The 18971-nt window shown below is 36.7% G+C and overlaps 1 protein-coding gene across 1 annotated transcript in view; it reads right to left on the bottom strand.

The window, feature by feature from the left end:
* Nucleotides 1-18971, bottom strand: part of ATRX (ATRX chromatin remodeler) — a 192191-nt gene that overhangs the window by 129998 nt on the left and 43222 nt on the right. The window contains exons 7-9 of the mRNA XM_087427779.1: nt 18360-18501; nt 17319-17428; nt 16280-16426 (exon numbers count right to left, since the gene is read on the bottom strand). Coding sequence (XP_087283905.1) covers nt 16280-16426; nt 17319-17428; nt 18360-18501 — 399 coding nt within the window. The remainder of the gene's footprint in view (nt 1-16279; nt 16427-17318; nt 17429-18359; nt 18502-18971) is intronic.

The raw sequence follows: 18971 nt of genomic DNA, 5'->3' as shown, positions 1-18971 counted from the left end.
AGAAAAGAATGTTTTTAGAGAGAAGACAAAAACAATAAACTAAGTGTATCTGTTACCTGTTAAGTGATCTAGAGTAGTGTACTGATAGAGCTTGCACTGAATAGGAGTCATTCTCACAGCTAACACATACTCATGTTTTGGAGGCAAGAACTTTGTTAATGCTGTATAGTCTTTCCTCTGTAATTAACAAGAGAGAAAATGAAAATTAGTTAACCTACACTTATATGACAGGAATTTACTGCTCTAAGAATTATCATTGTTTGGCAACTAAAAGATACCACGTAAATTAGTAGGTACCAAACATATAAAGAAAACATTTTCTTAAACATATTTACTCCTCTTTAGTCACCCAATGATACCCATATGATGACAGTTAATGTAGTTCATTCTGACCACACAATAGGTTGCACTGGTAAAAGACATTGCAACACACCAGGTCGGTTTTAAACTGAAGTGGTCATATAACCAAGTGAACAATTTAGTGTTTCAAATGATCTCTTCTATATAGAAAAAGAAAAGAAAAAAGGTGGCGAGGAGATCCTAGCAGGTAGTGCTAGCAAAAGACTTGCTTTTAATCATATAGTAAAACTGATGAATCAAAGTCGGGATGCAGTCTGGACTGCCCTTTGGGTAAGATGTGCCAATATGCCACTTACAGGATAACACACAACTTCAGGGGGATGTTTGCCAATTGAGAAAGTAAGCCGTGTATCAGCACTCCTGAAACCATTTAACTACAGAAATGAGGGAGAAAAGAAAGAACACTAATGTGCTAGATACAAAGGACCACCTAAAGCAGACAAATGTTGCCTAGGAGTAGCAGCAATACAGAAACAGAGTATTTGCTGTAAGCACCGGGTAAGCTCTGAACAAACAGGATGATTTCTTTGCCTTATATGAAGGTACTACTTACCCAGCCAGAAGGATAGTGTATCTCATTTGTGACAACACCTTTGTGGCTACCATTAGTACCTAGTGTCTGAAGGAAACAAGTGTGGATCTTGAGATCTATTAACTGCTGGCTCATAGTGTCTACATACTTATCTACTTATTAATACAGAGTTCACTGAAGATGCACATGTAAACAACACTATTAGACCATTCAGGTTATTGTATGTACTTGAAAGTAATAAAACTGGGCCGGCCCTGTGGCTTAGTGGTTAAGTGCGTGTGCTCCGCTACTGGCTGGCCCGGGTTCGGATCCGGGCGTGCACCGACGCACTGCTTCTGCGGCCATGCTGAAGGCTGCGTCCCACATACAGCAACTAGAAGGATGTGCAGCTTATGACATACAACCATCTACTGGGGCTTTGGGGGGAAAATAAATAAATAAAAGAATTATAAAGAAAGTAATAAAACTGTTTCTTCAGGATTACCTGAAAAATGGCTCCTCCTCATAATCTCATAATTGCCTTTCCTACAAACCATTTCAACTAAGTGAAAGGGCTTTAAAAATACTACAGAATTAGGGTGAGCGTAGGAGTTTCTTTAATCATAATAGCTGTGTTCCTTTTACGTACTCCCTCTCTTAAGGACGAAGAATCTAAACATTAACATATTAAAATATAAAAGTATATATTTGGCAAGTGAATTAATTAATTACATTCTAAACTTCTCGGTGGAACTTTTTTTAAAAGTTCACTGTTGCATAAGCTTTTGAAGACAATGCAAGGAGATTTAACTGTAAAACTGTATACTGAAAAGGGAGGAAAGAAAAACACAAAATAATCTAAAGTTTTTAAATTCAGAATTAGGGATGGAAATATAACAAAGTAACAATATTGTATTATTATGGAGATGTATTTGTACCTGAACACATCCAGCTAACATTTCATAGAGAATGTGAGCACTGTTTTTTCATCACTCTGACATCTACCATGGTAGAATCTGCACACTGACCATTTTGGATTGGATTTGATAAATCGATTCCTGAACTCCTTAATGGATCCAAGCAAATTTTCCTTGATAAAGTTAACCATGCAATGATCTAAGAGAGAAGACATTAGTTCGTTAACAACAATAATGGCTGAAAGGACTCAGAAAACTTCTCTGATAAAATGCTCCCCGTCAAAAGCATCATGGAAACATTAGAAATTAAGCTACAAAGAAGAACACCCAACTGAATGCAGACTAAATATTGAGTTTGTAAGTCTGATCTAGAACTGGATTACTCGGAAGCACGTGAGAAGTTCAAATAAAAGCCATCATCCTAAATTCTAGACATGAATGTTTAAAAAAAAAAAACTAAGAACATTTTATTCTAACTCACTATTCTTTACAAATAGATATGCCAAAGTGTAAAACAAGTATTCTGTAATCTCTAGCACATGATCTAATGGTCAGCAAGGGTATCTCGTGCTAAAAACATAGATACTTCGAATCAAAACAATAAAACCGGGCAATAAGCTACTATATCAAATTTTATACTAACTGGATTTAGTCCCAGAAGTCGCTTAACAGAATTACCAGTTTGCCTATACTATAGCAAGACCACAATGTGAAACAACATTTCTATAAATGAGGTAACAGGAAAGAGGAAACTGGAACAGATAAAAATAAGGAGTAAACTATAGGCTAAAAGTGAAATAACTAGCATTCGTTGAATAATAAAATAGAAAACCATTAAGTTACTATAAATACACAAAAGGAATAGAAATAACATAAAAATAACAAAAAAGCTATTACAATGGACTATGACAGCAAATTTCAATTTGTTATTTGCTGAATAACTCATATTTCCCTCTTTTTAGAGTCCACCACACACAATACCACATAGAAAATGAGGGACATTCACAAGTCACTTCCCTGGAGTTCACATCATCTGTCCTCAGCCTCCAGCAAGCTCCATCCTGACACGGAGTCAACACGGCTCTCCTTCTCCCCATTTCCACCTTCCTAAAACATTCACACTTCTGGCATTTTCTTTTCAATTTCCCATCAGTACCACCCCCCAAACTGGAGCGTGTATTTTATTACATCTCCTAAATGGTCACAAGTACATCTGCACTTTTAAAGCAATCATTAAGACTTCTGATATTTTTTATGTATTTCAGAATTCTATATTTATATTCGAACACTCTCTATAATGGCTTGTACCTCTTGACTGTAGTTTTACCATTCATATTTATAAAGCATTCCACTTGAAATGTATAGTATTCTTTTCACAGTAGACTAAAGATGAACTCTATGTAGATCATGGTCACAGACTACATTCGAGTAAACAGAAGAAAGAAAGGCAAATGGCTTAAAAGTGGCAAAAAATATATCGAGGCAAAATGCCAATACTCTACAACATATTGCAGATATTGACTCACGCACTCAATTAGGTTATTCTGAAGTGGTGTTCCTGTCAAAATAATCCCTCACTCCTTGATCGTATAGAATTCATAGCTTTTGAAACAGCAGATGCTTCATTTTTTAGAATATGGCCTTCATCACAGACAACAAAGTCAGGGCCTATAAAAACATATAGAAAAACATTTAATTAATAGATAATAAAACTGAAAATGTAACCCATTTAAGTAAATAAAGTTAATCCCTTTTACAGTGCTGCTCTTGTGGAGAAGATAAAACAACATCCTTCTAAGAATAGTCATTTTATCTGCTGCTGTATTTGTGTGAATGTGACACTAACTAGTACTAATTATATTCCAACAATGGAGTATTAAAGTACTATTACACCCTGCAGTACTTATAGTCCTCTGAATTAGAGAGAACAAAAGCACAGGCAACAACAAAAATAATCACTTGTAATTAGTAATTTGGTGGTGAACATGATGTAATCTATGCAAGAAATAGAAAGTACAATGACGTACACCTGAGAATTTTTACAATGTTATAAACCAATGTTACTGCAATAAACAAAAAAAATTAAAAAAATAAAAAATAAAAAATAATCACAAGGGTGGGGCCGGCCGGTGTAGTAGCGGCTGAGTGCACCACGCACTCTTTTTACTGCGGCTGCCCAGGGTCGCGGGTTGGGAACCCGAGGCGCGCCTGCACCATCGCTACCGCTTAGTCGGGCCGTGCTGTGGAGGCGTCCCATATAAAGTGGAGGAGGATGGGCACAGAATGTTAGCCCAGGGCCGGTCTTCCTCAGCAAAAAGAAGAAGAGTTAGCGGATGTTGGCTTGAGGCCAATCTTCCTCAAAAAAAAATAAAATAAAATAAAATATAAAGCTGCAATAAACATTTATAGAAAAAAATAATAATCACAAGGGTGAAAAAGATCTCCCCAACAGATCTGGGGTATGTGAAAAAACAAATATCTTTTATAAATGAAAAACAGTATCCTAAAGCTATATTTCAGCACTAATTAGCTTATCAAGTTAAAACTATCACCTAAGATAAAGAGCAATTCACATATACACTAAAAGACAAATTTCAAAGGTTAGGTTTTAAGAAATAATATATAAATCACAATAGACTAGTTATTTTAAGTATTTCCCATTTAACTTATTCCAAATAACGAATACTCATTGCTGAGGAAAATTTTAACATGGTAAAGGACAATGAAACCCTGATTGTTACATGGGTATGGGGGAGTGGGAAGAGGAACACTTTCCAAGCTGTAAAAGATCTCACAACTGAGAGGGACTCTTTCAAAAGAAATCACGATACACTTATTTTATTAAAAATAACATCACGTTATTATTTGCTAAAGAAGAGAGATCCCATATCACAGCAATTTGTTTGCTGGGTCAACACACACAAATATTAAATATTGATTCCAACAATAGCAGTTGTCAAATTGCCCCCATCTGTTAGGCATTAGAGAAAATTCATCTTCTACATGATTTTAGAAAGTAACTGCTTCAGTATAATTGATCAAATAATACACTTGCTATTTAGTTGAAGTATTCAGGCGGGAGCTACACAAATAGTAAGACATATTTTTAATTGCTAATATACTTTCTAAAAAACTAAAATCTGTATCTAGTTTTGTATTAAAGACTGCATATTATTTATTATGAATCCCAAAAAGTTTTTCTAAAGTCAAAAACTTTGCCTTTTACCTGAGTGACTTAAATGATTTCCATGACCCTAATATTCAAGCGTTCATGAAGGTATAGGTGCAACAAGAGTACTCTCACAAAACTCTTTGTGGGAGTCTAAATTAGGATCAGACACTTTGAGAAGACAATTTCACAATATCTAATTAAAATGTAAAATGTGTATTGCACCCTCTGACCCATATTTCGAATTTCTGGGCATTTATTCTGAAGGCAGATACTTCCCACAAGTACTCAAAGACACACATTCTCTGAAGCACTGTTTATTATAGCGGAAAACTGGAAACAACTTCTAAAAAAAGCTTGTCCAAAGGGAGTTGTTAATAAAACTCTTGACGGTATAGCAGTATGTTGCAGAACTAAAATTAATGATGTAGGTCTCTATGTATTATTAACAGCTTGAAAGATATGCCAAATATATTATTAAACAAAAAAAAGCAGAGTTACAAGAACCTGTATTATGATCCCACATCTGTATTTGAACAACCACCTCAAACAAAGGCAATTTCATCTATGTATACATGTATGCAGTGAAGTACAGGGGATTAACCCTGCCCAAAGAAAGAGTTTGGCCTTACAATATAAGTAAAATCAGAAATGAAAGGAGGAGAGAGTTACAACAGACACCTCAGAAATACAAAAGATTATAAGAGAATACCATGAAAAACTATATGCCAACCAATTCGACAATCTGGAAGAAATGGATAAATTCTTAGAATCATACAACCTTCCAAAACTGGATCAAGAAGAAGTGGAGAAATTTGAATAGACCAATCACCAGTAAGGAGAATCGAAACAGTAATCAAAAACCTCCCCAAAAATAAAAGTCCAGGACCAGACGGCTTCCCTGGTGAATTCTACCAAACATTCAAAGAAGACTTAATACCTATCCTTCTCAAACTCTTCCAAAAATTGAGGAGGGGGAAGCTCCTAACTCATTCTGAAGCTGACATTACCCTGATACCAAAACCAGACAAGGACAACACAAAAAAGAAAATTACAGGCCAATATCACTGATGAACATCGATGCAAAAATCCTCAACAAAATACTAGCAAATCGCATACAACAATACGTTAAAAGATTATACACCATGATCAAGTGGGATTTATTCCAGGGATGCAGGGATGGTTTAACATTCGCAAATCAATCAACGTAATACACCACATTAATAAAATGAAGAACAAAAATCACATGATCATCTCAATAGATGCAGAGAAAGCATTTGACAAGATCAGCATCCATTTATGATAAAAACTCTGAATAAAATGGGTATAGAAGGAAAAGTACCTCAACATAATAAAGACCATATATGAAAAACCCACAGCTAATATCATCCTCAATGGTGAAAAACTGAAAGCTATCCCTCTAAGAACAGGAACCAGACAAGGATGCCCACTGTCACCACTCCTATTTAACATAGTATTGGAAGTCCTAGCCAGAGCAATCAGGCAAGAGAAAGAAATAAAAGGGATCCAAATTGGAAAGGAAGAAGTGAAACTGTCACTATTTCCAGATGACATGATTTTATATATAGAAAACCTAAAGAATCCACCAGAAAACTTTTAGAAGTAATAAGCGAATATGGTAAAGTTGCAGGATACAAAATCAACATACAAAAATCAGTTGCATTTCTGTACACTAACAACGAAGTAGCAGAAAGAGAAATTAAGAATACCATCCCATTTACAATTGCAACAAAAAGAATAAAATACCTAGGAATAAACTTAACCAAAGAGGTGAAAAGCTCTGTACCCGAAACCTATAAAACATTCCTGAAAGAAATTGAAGAAGACACAAAGAAATGGAAAGATATTCCGTGCTCTTGGATTGGAAGAATTAACATAGTTAAGATGTCCATACTTCCTAAAGCCATCTATAGATTCAATGCAATCCCTATCAAAGTTCAACAACATTTTCACAGAAATAGAACAAAGAATCCTAAAATTCATATGGAACAACAAAAGACCCCGAATAGCTAAAGGAATCCTGAGAAAAAAAGAACAAAGCTGGAGGTATCACACTCCCTGCTTTCAAAATATACTACAAAGATATACAAACCAAACAGCATGGTACTGGCACAAAACCAGACACACAGATCAGTGGAATAGAATCGAAAGCCCAGAAATAAACCCACACATCTATGGACAGCTAATCTTTGACAAAGGAGCCAAGAACATACAATGGGGAAAAGAAAGTCTCTTCAACAAATGGTGTTGGGAAAACTGGATAGCCATATGCAAAAAAATGAAAGTAGATCCTTACCTTACACCATACACAAAAATTAACTCCAAATGGATTAAAGACTTGAATGTAAGACCTGAAACTGTGAAAGTTCTAGAAGAAAACATAGGCAGTACGCTCTTCGACATCGGTCTTAGCAACATCTTTTCAAACACCACATCTGACCGGGCAAGAGAAACAATAGAAAAAAATAAACAAATGGGACTACATCAAACTAAAAAGCTTCTGCACAGCAAAGGAAACCATCAACAAAACGAAAAGACAACCTAACAATTGGGAGATGATATTTGCAAACCATACATCCGATAAGGGCTTAATCTCCAAAATATATAAAGAACTCATGCATCTCAACAACAAAAAAACTACCAACCCAATTAAAAAATGGGCAAAAGACCTGAACAGACATTTCTCCAAAGAAGATATACAGATGGCCAACAGACACATGAAAAGATGTTCAAAATCACTAACTATCAGGGAAATGCAAATCAAAACTACAATGAGATATCACCTCACGCCCGTCAGAATGGCTATAATTAACAAGACAGGAAACAACATGTGTTGGAGAGGATGTGGAGAGAAGGAACTCTCATACACTGCTGGTGGGAGTGCAAACTGGTGCAGCCACTATGGAAAACAGTATGGAGATTCCTCAAAAATCAACGATAGAACTACCATATGATCCAGCTATTCCACTGTTGGGTATTTATCCAAAGAACTTGAAAACACCAATTTGCAAAGGGACATGCACCCCTGTGTTCATTGCAGCCTTATTCACAATAGCCAAGACTTGGAAGCAACCTAAGTGCCCATCAAGGGACGAATGGATAAAGAAGCTGTGGTATATATACACAATGGAATACTACTCAGCCATAAGAAGCAGTAAATCCAGCCATTTGTGACAACATGGATGGACATTGAGGAGTATAATGCAAAGTGAAATAAGTCAGAGGAGAAGGCCAAATACCATTATGATTTCCTTCATTAAGTAGTAGATAATAACAACAATAAACAAACACATAGGGACAGAGATTGGATTGGTGGTTACCAGAGGGAAGGGGAGGAGGAGGAGGGGAAAGGGATAATTCGGTGCATGTGTGTGGTGATGGGTTGTAATTAGTATTTTGGTGGTGAACATGATGTAGTCCATGCAGAAATAGAAGTACAATGATGTACACCTGAAATTTTTGCAATGTTATAAACCAATGTTACTGCAATAAATAAGCTAAAAAAAAAAAAAAGGTTTGGCCTTTGCCTCCAGCTCCTGGGAAGTAACCTCTAAACCCTTGGAATGCTCTGCCTGATAAGAATGTCTTTGTTTGCCTGGATGGCTTGGGACACACCAGATAGTCTATGCTAACAATGTGAGGGGGGCGGGGGACGACTTTGGGCCATGTGGCATCTTCTCCATCTCTGGAGGAGCTAGAGACTAGGAACACCCACATGGGTGGTCAATCACGTCTACGTGACCAAGCCCAAAGTCTAGACGGCAAGGCTCCGATGAGCGTGTCTGGTTGGCAGTACTCCATGAGTACTGTCACACATCATTGCTGGGAGAAGTAAGTGTTGTTTGCATCATTCCACTGACAGATTGGGCTTGGAACTCTGCTGGAGCCTGCCCTATGTGTCTTTTCCTGTTGCTGATCTTAATTTGTATCCTTTCACTGTAATAAACTATAGCCATGAGTATAACAGCTTTTCTGAGTTCTGTGAGTCCCTGGTGAATTACGGACCCTGACCGGTGGCCTTGGGAACCTCCAAATGTTGCAATATAAAATACATGGCTTGGGGACCAGCCCAGTGGTGTAGTGGTTAAGTTTGTGGGCTCAGCGTCAGCGCTCAAATAGGGTTGCTGGTTCAGATCCCGGACAGGGACCTCCACACCACTCATCAGGGCACGCTGTGGCAGCGTCCCACATACAAAATAGAGGAAGACTGGCAACAGACGTTAGCTCAGCGCCAGTCTTCCTTCCACCCTCAAAAAGAACATGCTTGGAAAAAAAAGCTGATTAAAAAATGAGCAGAGCGATCTGAATAAACATTTTTACAAAGAAGACATACAAATGGCCAACAGGTATATGAGAGGGTCCTCAACATCATTAATCATCAGGAAAATGCAAATCAAAACCACAATGAGATGTCACCTCACATTTCTTGGAATGGCTTCTATCAAAGACAAGAGATTAAGTGTTGATGAAAATGTGGAGAGAAGGGAAGCCTTGTGTGCACTGCTGGTGAGAATGTAAATTGGTGCAGCCACTATGGAAAACAATTATGGAGGTTCCTCAAAAGTTAAAACTAGAACTACCATATGATCCAGCAATTCCACTTCTGGGTATATAGCCAAAGGAAGCAAGAAATAATTATCTCAAAGAGATATCTGTACTCAATGTTCACTGCAGCATTACTTACAATTGCAAAGGCATGCAAACGACCTCAGTGTCCATCGATGACTGAATGGATAAAGAAAATGTAGAGTATACATACAATGGAATATTATTCAGCCATAAAAAGAAGGAATTCCTGCCATTTGTGACAACATGAATGTACCTTAAGGGCATTATGCCTAGTGACATAAGCCAGACAAATACAGATAAATACTGTATGATCTCACCCATGGAATCAAAAACAAAAGACAAAAACAAACTCATCGATACCGAGAACAGACTGGTGATTGCCAGATGCAGGGGGTGTGGGCTGGGCAAAACGGATGAAGGTGGTCAAAAGATACAAACTTCCATTTATAAGATAAATAAGTCCTGGGAATGTAATGTACAGTGTGGTAACTACAGTTAACAATACTGTATTGTATACTTACAGTTGCTAAGGTAGTAAATCTTAAGGTCTAATCACAAGAAAAAAATCTGTAACTGTGTGTGCTGATGGATGTTAACTAGACTTATTGTGGTGATCATTCTGCAACATATACATAGATCGAATCACTATGTTGTACCCCAGAAACTAATATAATATGTTAATTATATCTCAATAAAAAATAATCAAATACATGCTTGCCTAAGCACAAAACATTTCTGGAAGGATATACATAAAACAGTGGGACAGGGAGGAAGGGAACTTTTACTTTTCAATATAAACCTTTTTCTTCTGTTTGTATTTTGGCTTAAGAACATATATTGCTTTTACAATTTAACTTAAAAACAACTATTTATTAGCACGACAGCGGAAGGAGAGGGATCCCTATCCTTAGTAAGGATATCTGAGGGAAGAGAAGTAGGAAGCAAGAATGAATGTGAATATACTCACTAATAACCCTGAGTCAACAAAACAGTTATATAATGTTATTCATATTCTGTTCACTAAGATAGGAATGTAGGTAACATTGTCTAACATAAAAAAGTTTTAAAATCTTTACTGTTTAAAAGGAATAAATTTTAATTAATTTGGAAATACATTTTCTAGAAAACCTCATTCCAACAATATATAAAGGAGGTGGTACAGTTTGAAAATACCTCTACTTAGAAATCATTTTAGAGAACGTACAGGGAGAGTGCAGCCATGAGACTCTGGAGACTAGAAGAAAGGGATTTAGCGAGAAGCTTGGAGAAAAGTTCTCCTGTTCAAAAATTCAAGCCTGGCTGAAATGGTTCAATACACTACGGAAATTTGTCATTATTTTATATAATTACGTAGTCAGGTCTATCTTACTGTTTAAATCAAACAGTAGCGTGAATTAGTGTGTGGGTGTGTGTGTGTGTGTGTGTGTAGGAGTAAAAGTACTGATACATGCTACAACGTGGATAAACCTTGAAAACATTATGCTAAGTGACAGAAGCCAGATATTATATGATTCCATTCTTATAAGATGCCCAGAAATATTTTCATGAAATGTCCAGGATAGGCAAATCCATTAAGACAGAAAGCAGACTGGTGGTTTCCAGGAGATGGAGGGAGGCTGCATTTGGGAGTGACTGCTAATGGGTACAGAGTGTGTTTTTAAGGTGGTGGAAATGCGGTGGACCCACAGCTAATATCATCCTCAATGGTGAAAAACTGAAAGCTATCCCTCTAAGAACAGGAACCAGACAAGGGCGCCCACTGTCACCACTCCTACTTAACATAGTACTGGAAGTCCTAGCCAGAGAAATCAGGCAAGAGAAAGAAATAAAAGGGATCCAAATTGGAAAGGAAGAAAGTGAAACTCTGTTGCAGATGACATGATTTTATATATAGAAAACCTAAAGAATCCACCAGAAAACTTTTAGAAGTAATAAATGAATACGGTAAAGTTGCAGGATACAAAATCAACATACAAAAATCAGTTTGCATTTCTATACACTAACAATGAAGTAGCAGAAAGAGAAATTAAGAATACCATCCCATTTACAACTGCAACAAAAAGAATAAAATACCTAGGAATAAACTTAACCAAAGAGGTGAAAAGAAGCTGTACAGGGAAAACTATAAAACACTGCTGAAAGAAATTGAAGAAGACACAAAGAAATGGAAAGATACTCCGTGCTCTTGGATTGGAAGAATTAACATAGTTAAGATGTCCATGCTTCCTAAAGCCATCTATAGATTCAATGCAATCCCTATCAAAGTTCAACAACATTTTTCACAGAAATAGAACAAAGAATCCTAAAATTTATATGGAACAACAAAAGACCCGAATAGCTAAAGGAATCCTGAGAAAAAAGAACAAAGCTGGAGGTATCACACTCCCTGATTTCAAAATATACTGCAAAGCTGTAGTAACCAAAACAGCATGGTACTGGCACAAAAACAGACACACAGATCAATGGAATAGAACCGAAAGCCCAGAAATAAACCCACACATCTATGGACAGCTAATCTTTGACAAAGGAGCCAAGAACATACAATGGGGAAAAGAAAGTCTCTTCAACAAATGGTGTTGGGAAACCTGGATAGCCACATGCAAAAAAATGAAAGTAGACCCTTACCTTACACCATACACAAAACTTAACTCCAAATGGATTAAACACTTGAATATACACGACCTGAAACTATAGAAACTTCTAGAAGAAAACATAGGCAGTACGGCTCTTCGACATCGGTCTTGGCAACATATTTTCCAAGCACCATGTCTGACCGGGCAAGAAGAAACAACAGAAAAAATAAACAAATGGGACTACATCAAACTAAAAAGCTTCTGCACAGCAAAGGAAACCATGAACAAAACAAAAGACAACCTAACAATTGGGAAATGCGGTGGGATTCAATGGAATGGTCGTGGCGGTTACACAACATTGTGAATATACTAAATGTTACAGAATTGTTCACTTCAAAATGGGCAAATGAATTTTATGTGATGTGGATTTTCCCCCAATAAGCTCTAGTCATTAGCTTAAAATGTGGGAAACTGCAGATTATCTCTCAAGTTACCACAATGAATAAATGCTTAGAATGACTTAAAGGAAATAAATTAATTTTGTTATGAAAGAAGCTGAAAGAAAAACCAATTATAGTAATGAGGTTATACATAGATGACTCTATTCGTTTGTCAAAACCAGTTAAACTCTACATTACAAAGAATAAACTTTAACGTATCCAAACAATGAAATAAAGGAACTGACCTTCGTAACTTTAGGAAATGATGTTTTAACTGGAAATTATAAAGCTATAGACAAAAGCAATCATACACAAACACTGTATGCTGGTTGGTAAAAATTTGTTTCTCAGGGGGTAGAGGTTAACAATTCTGAAACTACCTTACATGTGTAATGAGGCTGAACAAATAAGTACAAGGATGGTAGATGGCTAGAGCCAAAGTCTCACTTTCAGAAAGGCAAGGAACAGATTCACAAAAGAAGAAGGCTAAAATTATACTGAGTTAGAGTCGAAGACATCATTCTGAAATCAAGTATATCTTTATAAACACACACACGGATAGATTTGTGTATTTTGTACACATATCATCTCGTTCTGTCTGCTGAGAGGACCCTGGAAGCAGTGACACTCAGTAACAACGAATACACCCAGTGCCCAGATCTTGGTTAAGTAAACACCATTTTTCAATAAAAGGACCCATGGCTCCTTATTGAAATGGCCGATTCTGAGGCAGGGGCAATATAACATGAGCCTGGGGCATCTTATAGTACTAGAAAGTGATGAAGTGCTCAAGAAAACCCACAAAAGGATGGAATATCACAAGGATAGAGGAACCAATCTGAGCTCCCAATGGCCAAACTGGAACAATTTGAACAACAAAATAAATAACATAGTGTTAGTTTATAATCTAACATAAGCTAATAATAGATGATTAGTCTCATACTGATAGAAATCAATGACTGATTACAATAAATAGGTAAGAAGGGACAAATCTTTCTTAAAGAAAAATTCCAATTTTATGTGGAGATACCACCCACTACAAAAGATGGAGCTTAATTTCTGCCCTTCTACCACTTGAGTGGGCTAGCCTTAGTGACCTGCTGCCAAAGAATAGAGACAGGTGAAATTAGTAACCTTATAGTAGAGAAACCTGGCAAACACTACCTTCACCAAGGGATGAAAATTAACATCAGCAGTGATGTCATGGGGATCTAATATACCCCTGATATGATATGATGAGAAGGGTATTCACCTGTGATATATTCTTTCAACAACTCTATAACCCCAATCTAATCACAAGAAAAACAACAAACAGACTAGTGAACATTCTACAGGATACTTAAACAGTATTCCTCAAGACTGACAAGATAATGAAAAATAAAGAAAGGCTGAGAAACTGACATAGACCAGAGGAGACTGCAGAGACATGACAATTAAGCGCAGTGTGGTACCCTGGATTGGTTCCTGGAACAGAATAGAGGACATTAACAGAAAAACTGGAGAAATTCCAATATAGTTTAGAGTTTAGCTAATAATATGCCAACGATGTATCAACTTCTTAGTTTTGACAAATCTACCATGGCAGTGTAAGTTCTTAACAGTGGGAGATCAGGGTGCAGGGTTTATATGGGAGTCTTCTTTACTATTGTTTCAACTTTTCCGTAAACAAAAATTATTTCAAAATAAAAAGTTTTATAAAAGCCGCTAAATGATTTACATGGAAATCACAAATGTTACTCTTCACATTAGGAGCTTTAGTTTCTTTTTTGTTTATTTCCCTGAGAAAAATCACCACATTAAGCATCTCAAACTGTGGGTTTTTTTGGGTTTTGTGTGTGTGTGTGTGTGTGTGTGTGTGTGAGGAAGATCAGCCCTGAGCTAACATCCATGCTAATCCTCCTCTTTTTGCTGAGGAAGACCGGCTCTGAGCTAACATCTATTGCCAATCCTCCTCCCTCCCCCCCCCCAAAGCCCCAGTAGATAGTTGTATGTCATAGTTGCACATTCTTCTAGTTGCTGTATGTGGGGCCAGCGGCCTCAGCGTGGCTGGAGAAGCGGTGCGTTGGTGCACGCCCGGGATCGAACCGGGCACGCCAGCAGCAAGCCTTGCGCACTTAACCGCTAAGCCCGCAGGGCCGGCCCTCAAACTGTGGTTTTAAACTGTTCCAAGGAAACCTTGTGAAAAATATGCTGCAATACTATTCACGAGCTTATAGTTCTCCAACGATAAAACAACCACAGAACTTCTAGACAACTATTTTAATCATAGGAAAAAGATAAATTTACTATTAGACCTTAGATTTACAATGGCAAAGTGACTTTGGTACATGTTAATTACATCATTATCTAAAAGTCAAAAGGTACAAACTCTCAGTAATATAAGATATGAATAATCTCTGAGGATCTAACGTATAACATAGTGACTATAGCTGATAACACTGTATTGTACAACTGGAATTTTGCTAAAAGAGCAAAACATAAATGTTCTCACAGGCAGCTAAAAAAGGTAAATATGTGTTGATGAATGTGGAACTCGAAGGGGGGAATCCTTTCATAATGTATACGCATATCAAACCATCACATTGTACACTTTAAGTATCGTAGAATTTTGTCGACTATACCTCAATAAAGCTGAAAAAAATGAAAGTTTAAAAGTTAAAGAAAGAAAGAAAAGAGGCAAAGCTGGGGATTCTAAAGAATACTGTTATTTTGGCAGTGAAAATTACTTTCTCAATACGCATCTAAAGCCTCAACAGTGTCTTAAAGTAATTAGATATGACAAAGATAGTTTGAAAAGGAAAAAATTATAAATACAAGTTAATAATTAAAACTAATTAGTTTGCAGTTAGTACAACTTGCTGCTTTTCCAAGTGGCAAATAAGAATCAAATATTTGGATCTCACATCATGAGGATTACTGTCATAAGGATCGACAGTACTGCAAATACTAACATTCCATAGTGACGACCTTTGAAAAGACAGAAAAAAAAAAACACAGCAATTCTTCGAATGACTCAAAGATGGCAAAGAAACCTTTTCAGAGTATGGAGAGAGCTCTTATCATCTAATATTCAGACAATTGGAAGAATCTGCGATTGTGACACAGGCACCGGATGCTTTTTTAATTGTTTACAAAGGTCTCCCCTAAAAACCTCAAACACTTTCAGACTCAGCAAGTGAATTCTGAACAGCTGGCAACATTAAGGCTGATTTCATCTTAATGAAATTATACTAAGAAACAAAAAGAAGGCAAAAATCCGAAGGATAAATGAAACAAAAACCAGCTACTTAGTAGCTGTTCAATCAGTACTTATTAAATAAAACATAAGCATATTTTTTATTCAACTTGCTTCTTTATCTCTGTGCCTGCTAATGTCTTACCTGGATCAGCAAAGCTTTGTTAAATATTTCTTTAAGCTTCCTACTCTTCACATTCCTTCCTTGAGCAAGATTTCTGTACATCTCATAGCCTATGATCATAACACCACCATCTTCTTGCCACCTCTGCAGCATGTAGCTTCTCTCCTGAGGACGTTTCACAGTGGCTAATTCAGAGACCTTGTGTGGGAAAATATTTTTAAAAGGTAGCTATTAGAAATGTAAGAATATTAAATATTCCCCCACTAAAATATGCATCATTGATAATTAAAAATCTTTTTCTTTTACTGTATAGACTTCATGCAGTTATTTTAATAACAGAAAACATTTAAAATATGATACCTCAAGCTTCTCATCATCTTTTAATCCCTCTTGCCACTTCTCAAATTCATTCATCCAATTCAAAGCAGTATTAAGAGGACAAACCACTAAAGCTGTGCTGAAATCCAATTTGTCACACAAAAGAACTGTATGAAGAAAACTTACCACCTACAAGAAAACAAATTAAGTTGCCATCTTCATTTACATATCTGCAAAAAACTTAATAAATCGAGCAATATTACAATTTAATAGTTAGGAGTTTTTTGCTTTAAACAAGAAAGCAACCAACCAAAGGTCACAATTTCCAAACCAAGCAAAATACAAGGAAAAAGATATAGTACCTAAAAACAGGGAGTTAGCTCCCAACTCTAAAGCTCCATGAATCTATTACCAATAATAATAATAATATGAATATTATAAGTAACCACACCAAAACAGCAACTAAGTCCCTGGTCTTCAGAGAACGTCCCTACAGTCTTTCAGAAGATACCACCGCCCATTTAGAAGAAAATCGCGTTCTCGAGTACTTTTCCATTTTATAGTGAGTCTTCTGACTTGCTGAACCTATAATGATTATCTTATGGTTTAAAATTACACATATATTCACTAATTTCACGTCTCTGCTGGAACTCCTGCCATTCAGAAATGCAGTATTTTAATAGTGAAAACTATTTTACGTTCTCACTACAGGATCACAGACTGTTAAGAAGGTGTAAAGAAAGTACATTTCCACCTCAGAATCTTTGCGGTTTTTACTGGCTATGCCTGTAACCCCATTCTTTCACTTCATTAAGATCTCTGCTCAAACATCACCTCCTAAAAGATGCTCTCCCTCTCTGTTCTCCCTTAACACCTGTTATCTGAAGGTACATATTTCTTATTTTATTTGATCAAAATCTCTCTCCCCCACCAGAATATAAGCTTCCTGAGGGAGAGATCTTGTTATTCTTGTTCACTGTTTGATCTCCAGCCCCTACAACTGTGCCTGGGACATGACAGAATCCAACATACATTCTTGAATTAATGAACGCACAACAACAGAATACCTTCATGTTCTTACCTGTAAAGTCTTACCAAGGCCCATGCAGTGGGCGAGAATGCATCCCGAACCTGGAGATTTCTTTGTTTTTTTTACAGACTCACAGCAGCAATCCCACATAAACTGAACACCTAAAAATGACAGCTTCATTAAGTTCAATTTAAAGGCCCAAGTTAAAAATCTTCCTTCATAAACACACCAAAAACATAACCAAAACTTCTAAGAAATAGAATTTTAAAAAACAGAGATAAAGAATCTCAAATGTAAATGAGATTTTCCCCCCACTAAGGTTACCAGGAAAAAAAACAGTGAATGCAAGCACACGACAGGGTGACTCGGCTTCATTCATCTTATCTAAACTATCACAGCAGACCTCCTCCACTCCCTGGGATGGTCCAGAGACATAGGAATAATCAAAAACAGAAACTTTATCCAAAAGAGGGAACAGATTCCTATTAAACATACTTTTGGATTTACTGAATCAATCAGAAAAAAAACACAGGAGATAATTTATCATTTCTCCCTTTATTCAATAGTCAAGACTGAACAAGAAAGGGGGCTCACTACCCAAGGAGTAGGAGCTGTAGAACTTCCCTTATGAATTTATTCACATACACACTCAAAACTGACTTACTGATTCCACTCTAACAAAGCAGAGGACAGGGATAATTTGGTATCTTTCTGATACCAAGGTAGAAATATTATTAAGAAACATACCTGAAATTGTTGAAATAACATTTCCTAAAGAAGACTTCTAGCTAACTCTACCTCACCCTACCCTGCAGCGGCCCTTAGCCAACCATTGCAGACTAGGTGAAATCCACTTGCTAAGTATACCCATTTGTAAGTGGCACTTACTTCCCCTTTGATAACACTCATTTTCTTTGCAGTCATTTAATTTTGTTCTTCTTCATTTGCTTATGCATGCCATAAGGGCAGGGATCATGTCTGTTTTGCTCACTAATGTACCTCCAGTGCTTAGCAGAATATGAGGCACACAGGAGACACCAAATTTTGGTAAAATTTAACTAAAAATGCTTTAATCATCTAAGAGTTTCTTACCATCTACTTGATGGGGTTTCAATTTGATAACCATATTTCTATGAACCTGCACTAAAGGTTCTTTGGTTTCTTCATCTTCATCTAAAACCAACTTGGTGGTTATTGGACACTTGGTGGGCGAAGCATCTTCAATTTCTATCACCTGCGAGAAAGAGAATTATAGATAGTTAAGCTCATAGATATCTTTCAAACAATGGTGGGATATTAGTCTTGCTAAGAGAAATTTTCCAAAATATAGACATAGCTACTTCCACACCACACATCCAATATTTTGATTCAATAAGAGCAGGACAGATCACAGGATTACGTGTTTTCCAAAGTCAAAAACCTCCACAAGACCTTGAATCACTGTGCTAATGTCAGTAATTTAGTGCATCGGTTCTCACCCTGGATATCTCAACACACACGATAGGCAGAGCTTTGAGAAAAGTAGTGTTCTAAAGTAGTCTACAGCACCACCATTCAAATTTGAATAGACACATGGTTGCCAAACAGGGATGATTCTGTTCCTCTAGACAACATTTGAAAATGTGCAAGGGCGCTTATAGTTGTCACAATGACTAGTCAAGACTGGTATTTAATGTAGGTAGAGGGGAAGATAAACATAAATGT

This window comes from Ceratotherium simum, chromosome X (assembly GCF_057802395.1).
Source record: "Ceratotherium simum simum isolate JZ-2026a chromosome X, ASM5780239v1, whole genome shotgun sequence".
Lineage (NCBI taxonomy): Eukaryota > Metazoa > Chordata > Mammalia > Perissodactyla > Rhinocerotidae > Ceratotherium > Ceratotherium simum.
The sequence above is the reverse complement of the archived record's forward strand: the minus strand, read 5'-3'. Positions and strand labels throughout refer to the sequence as shown.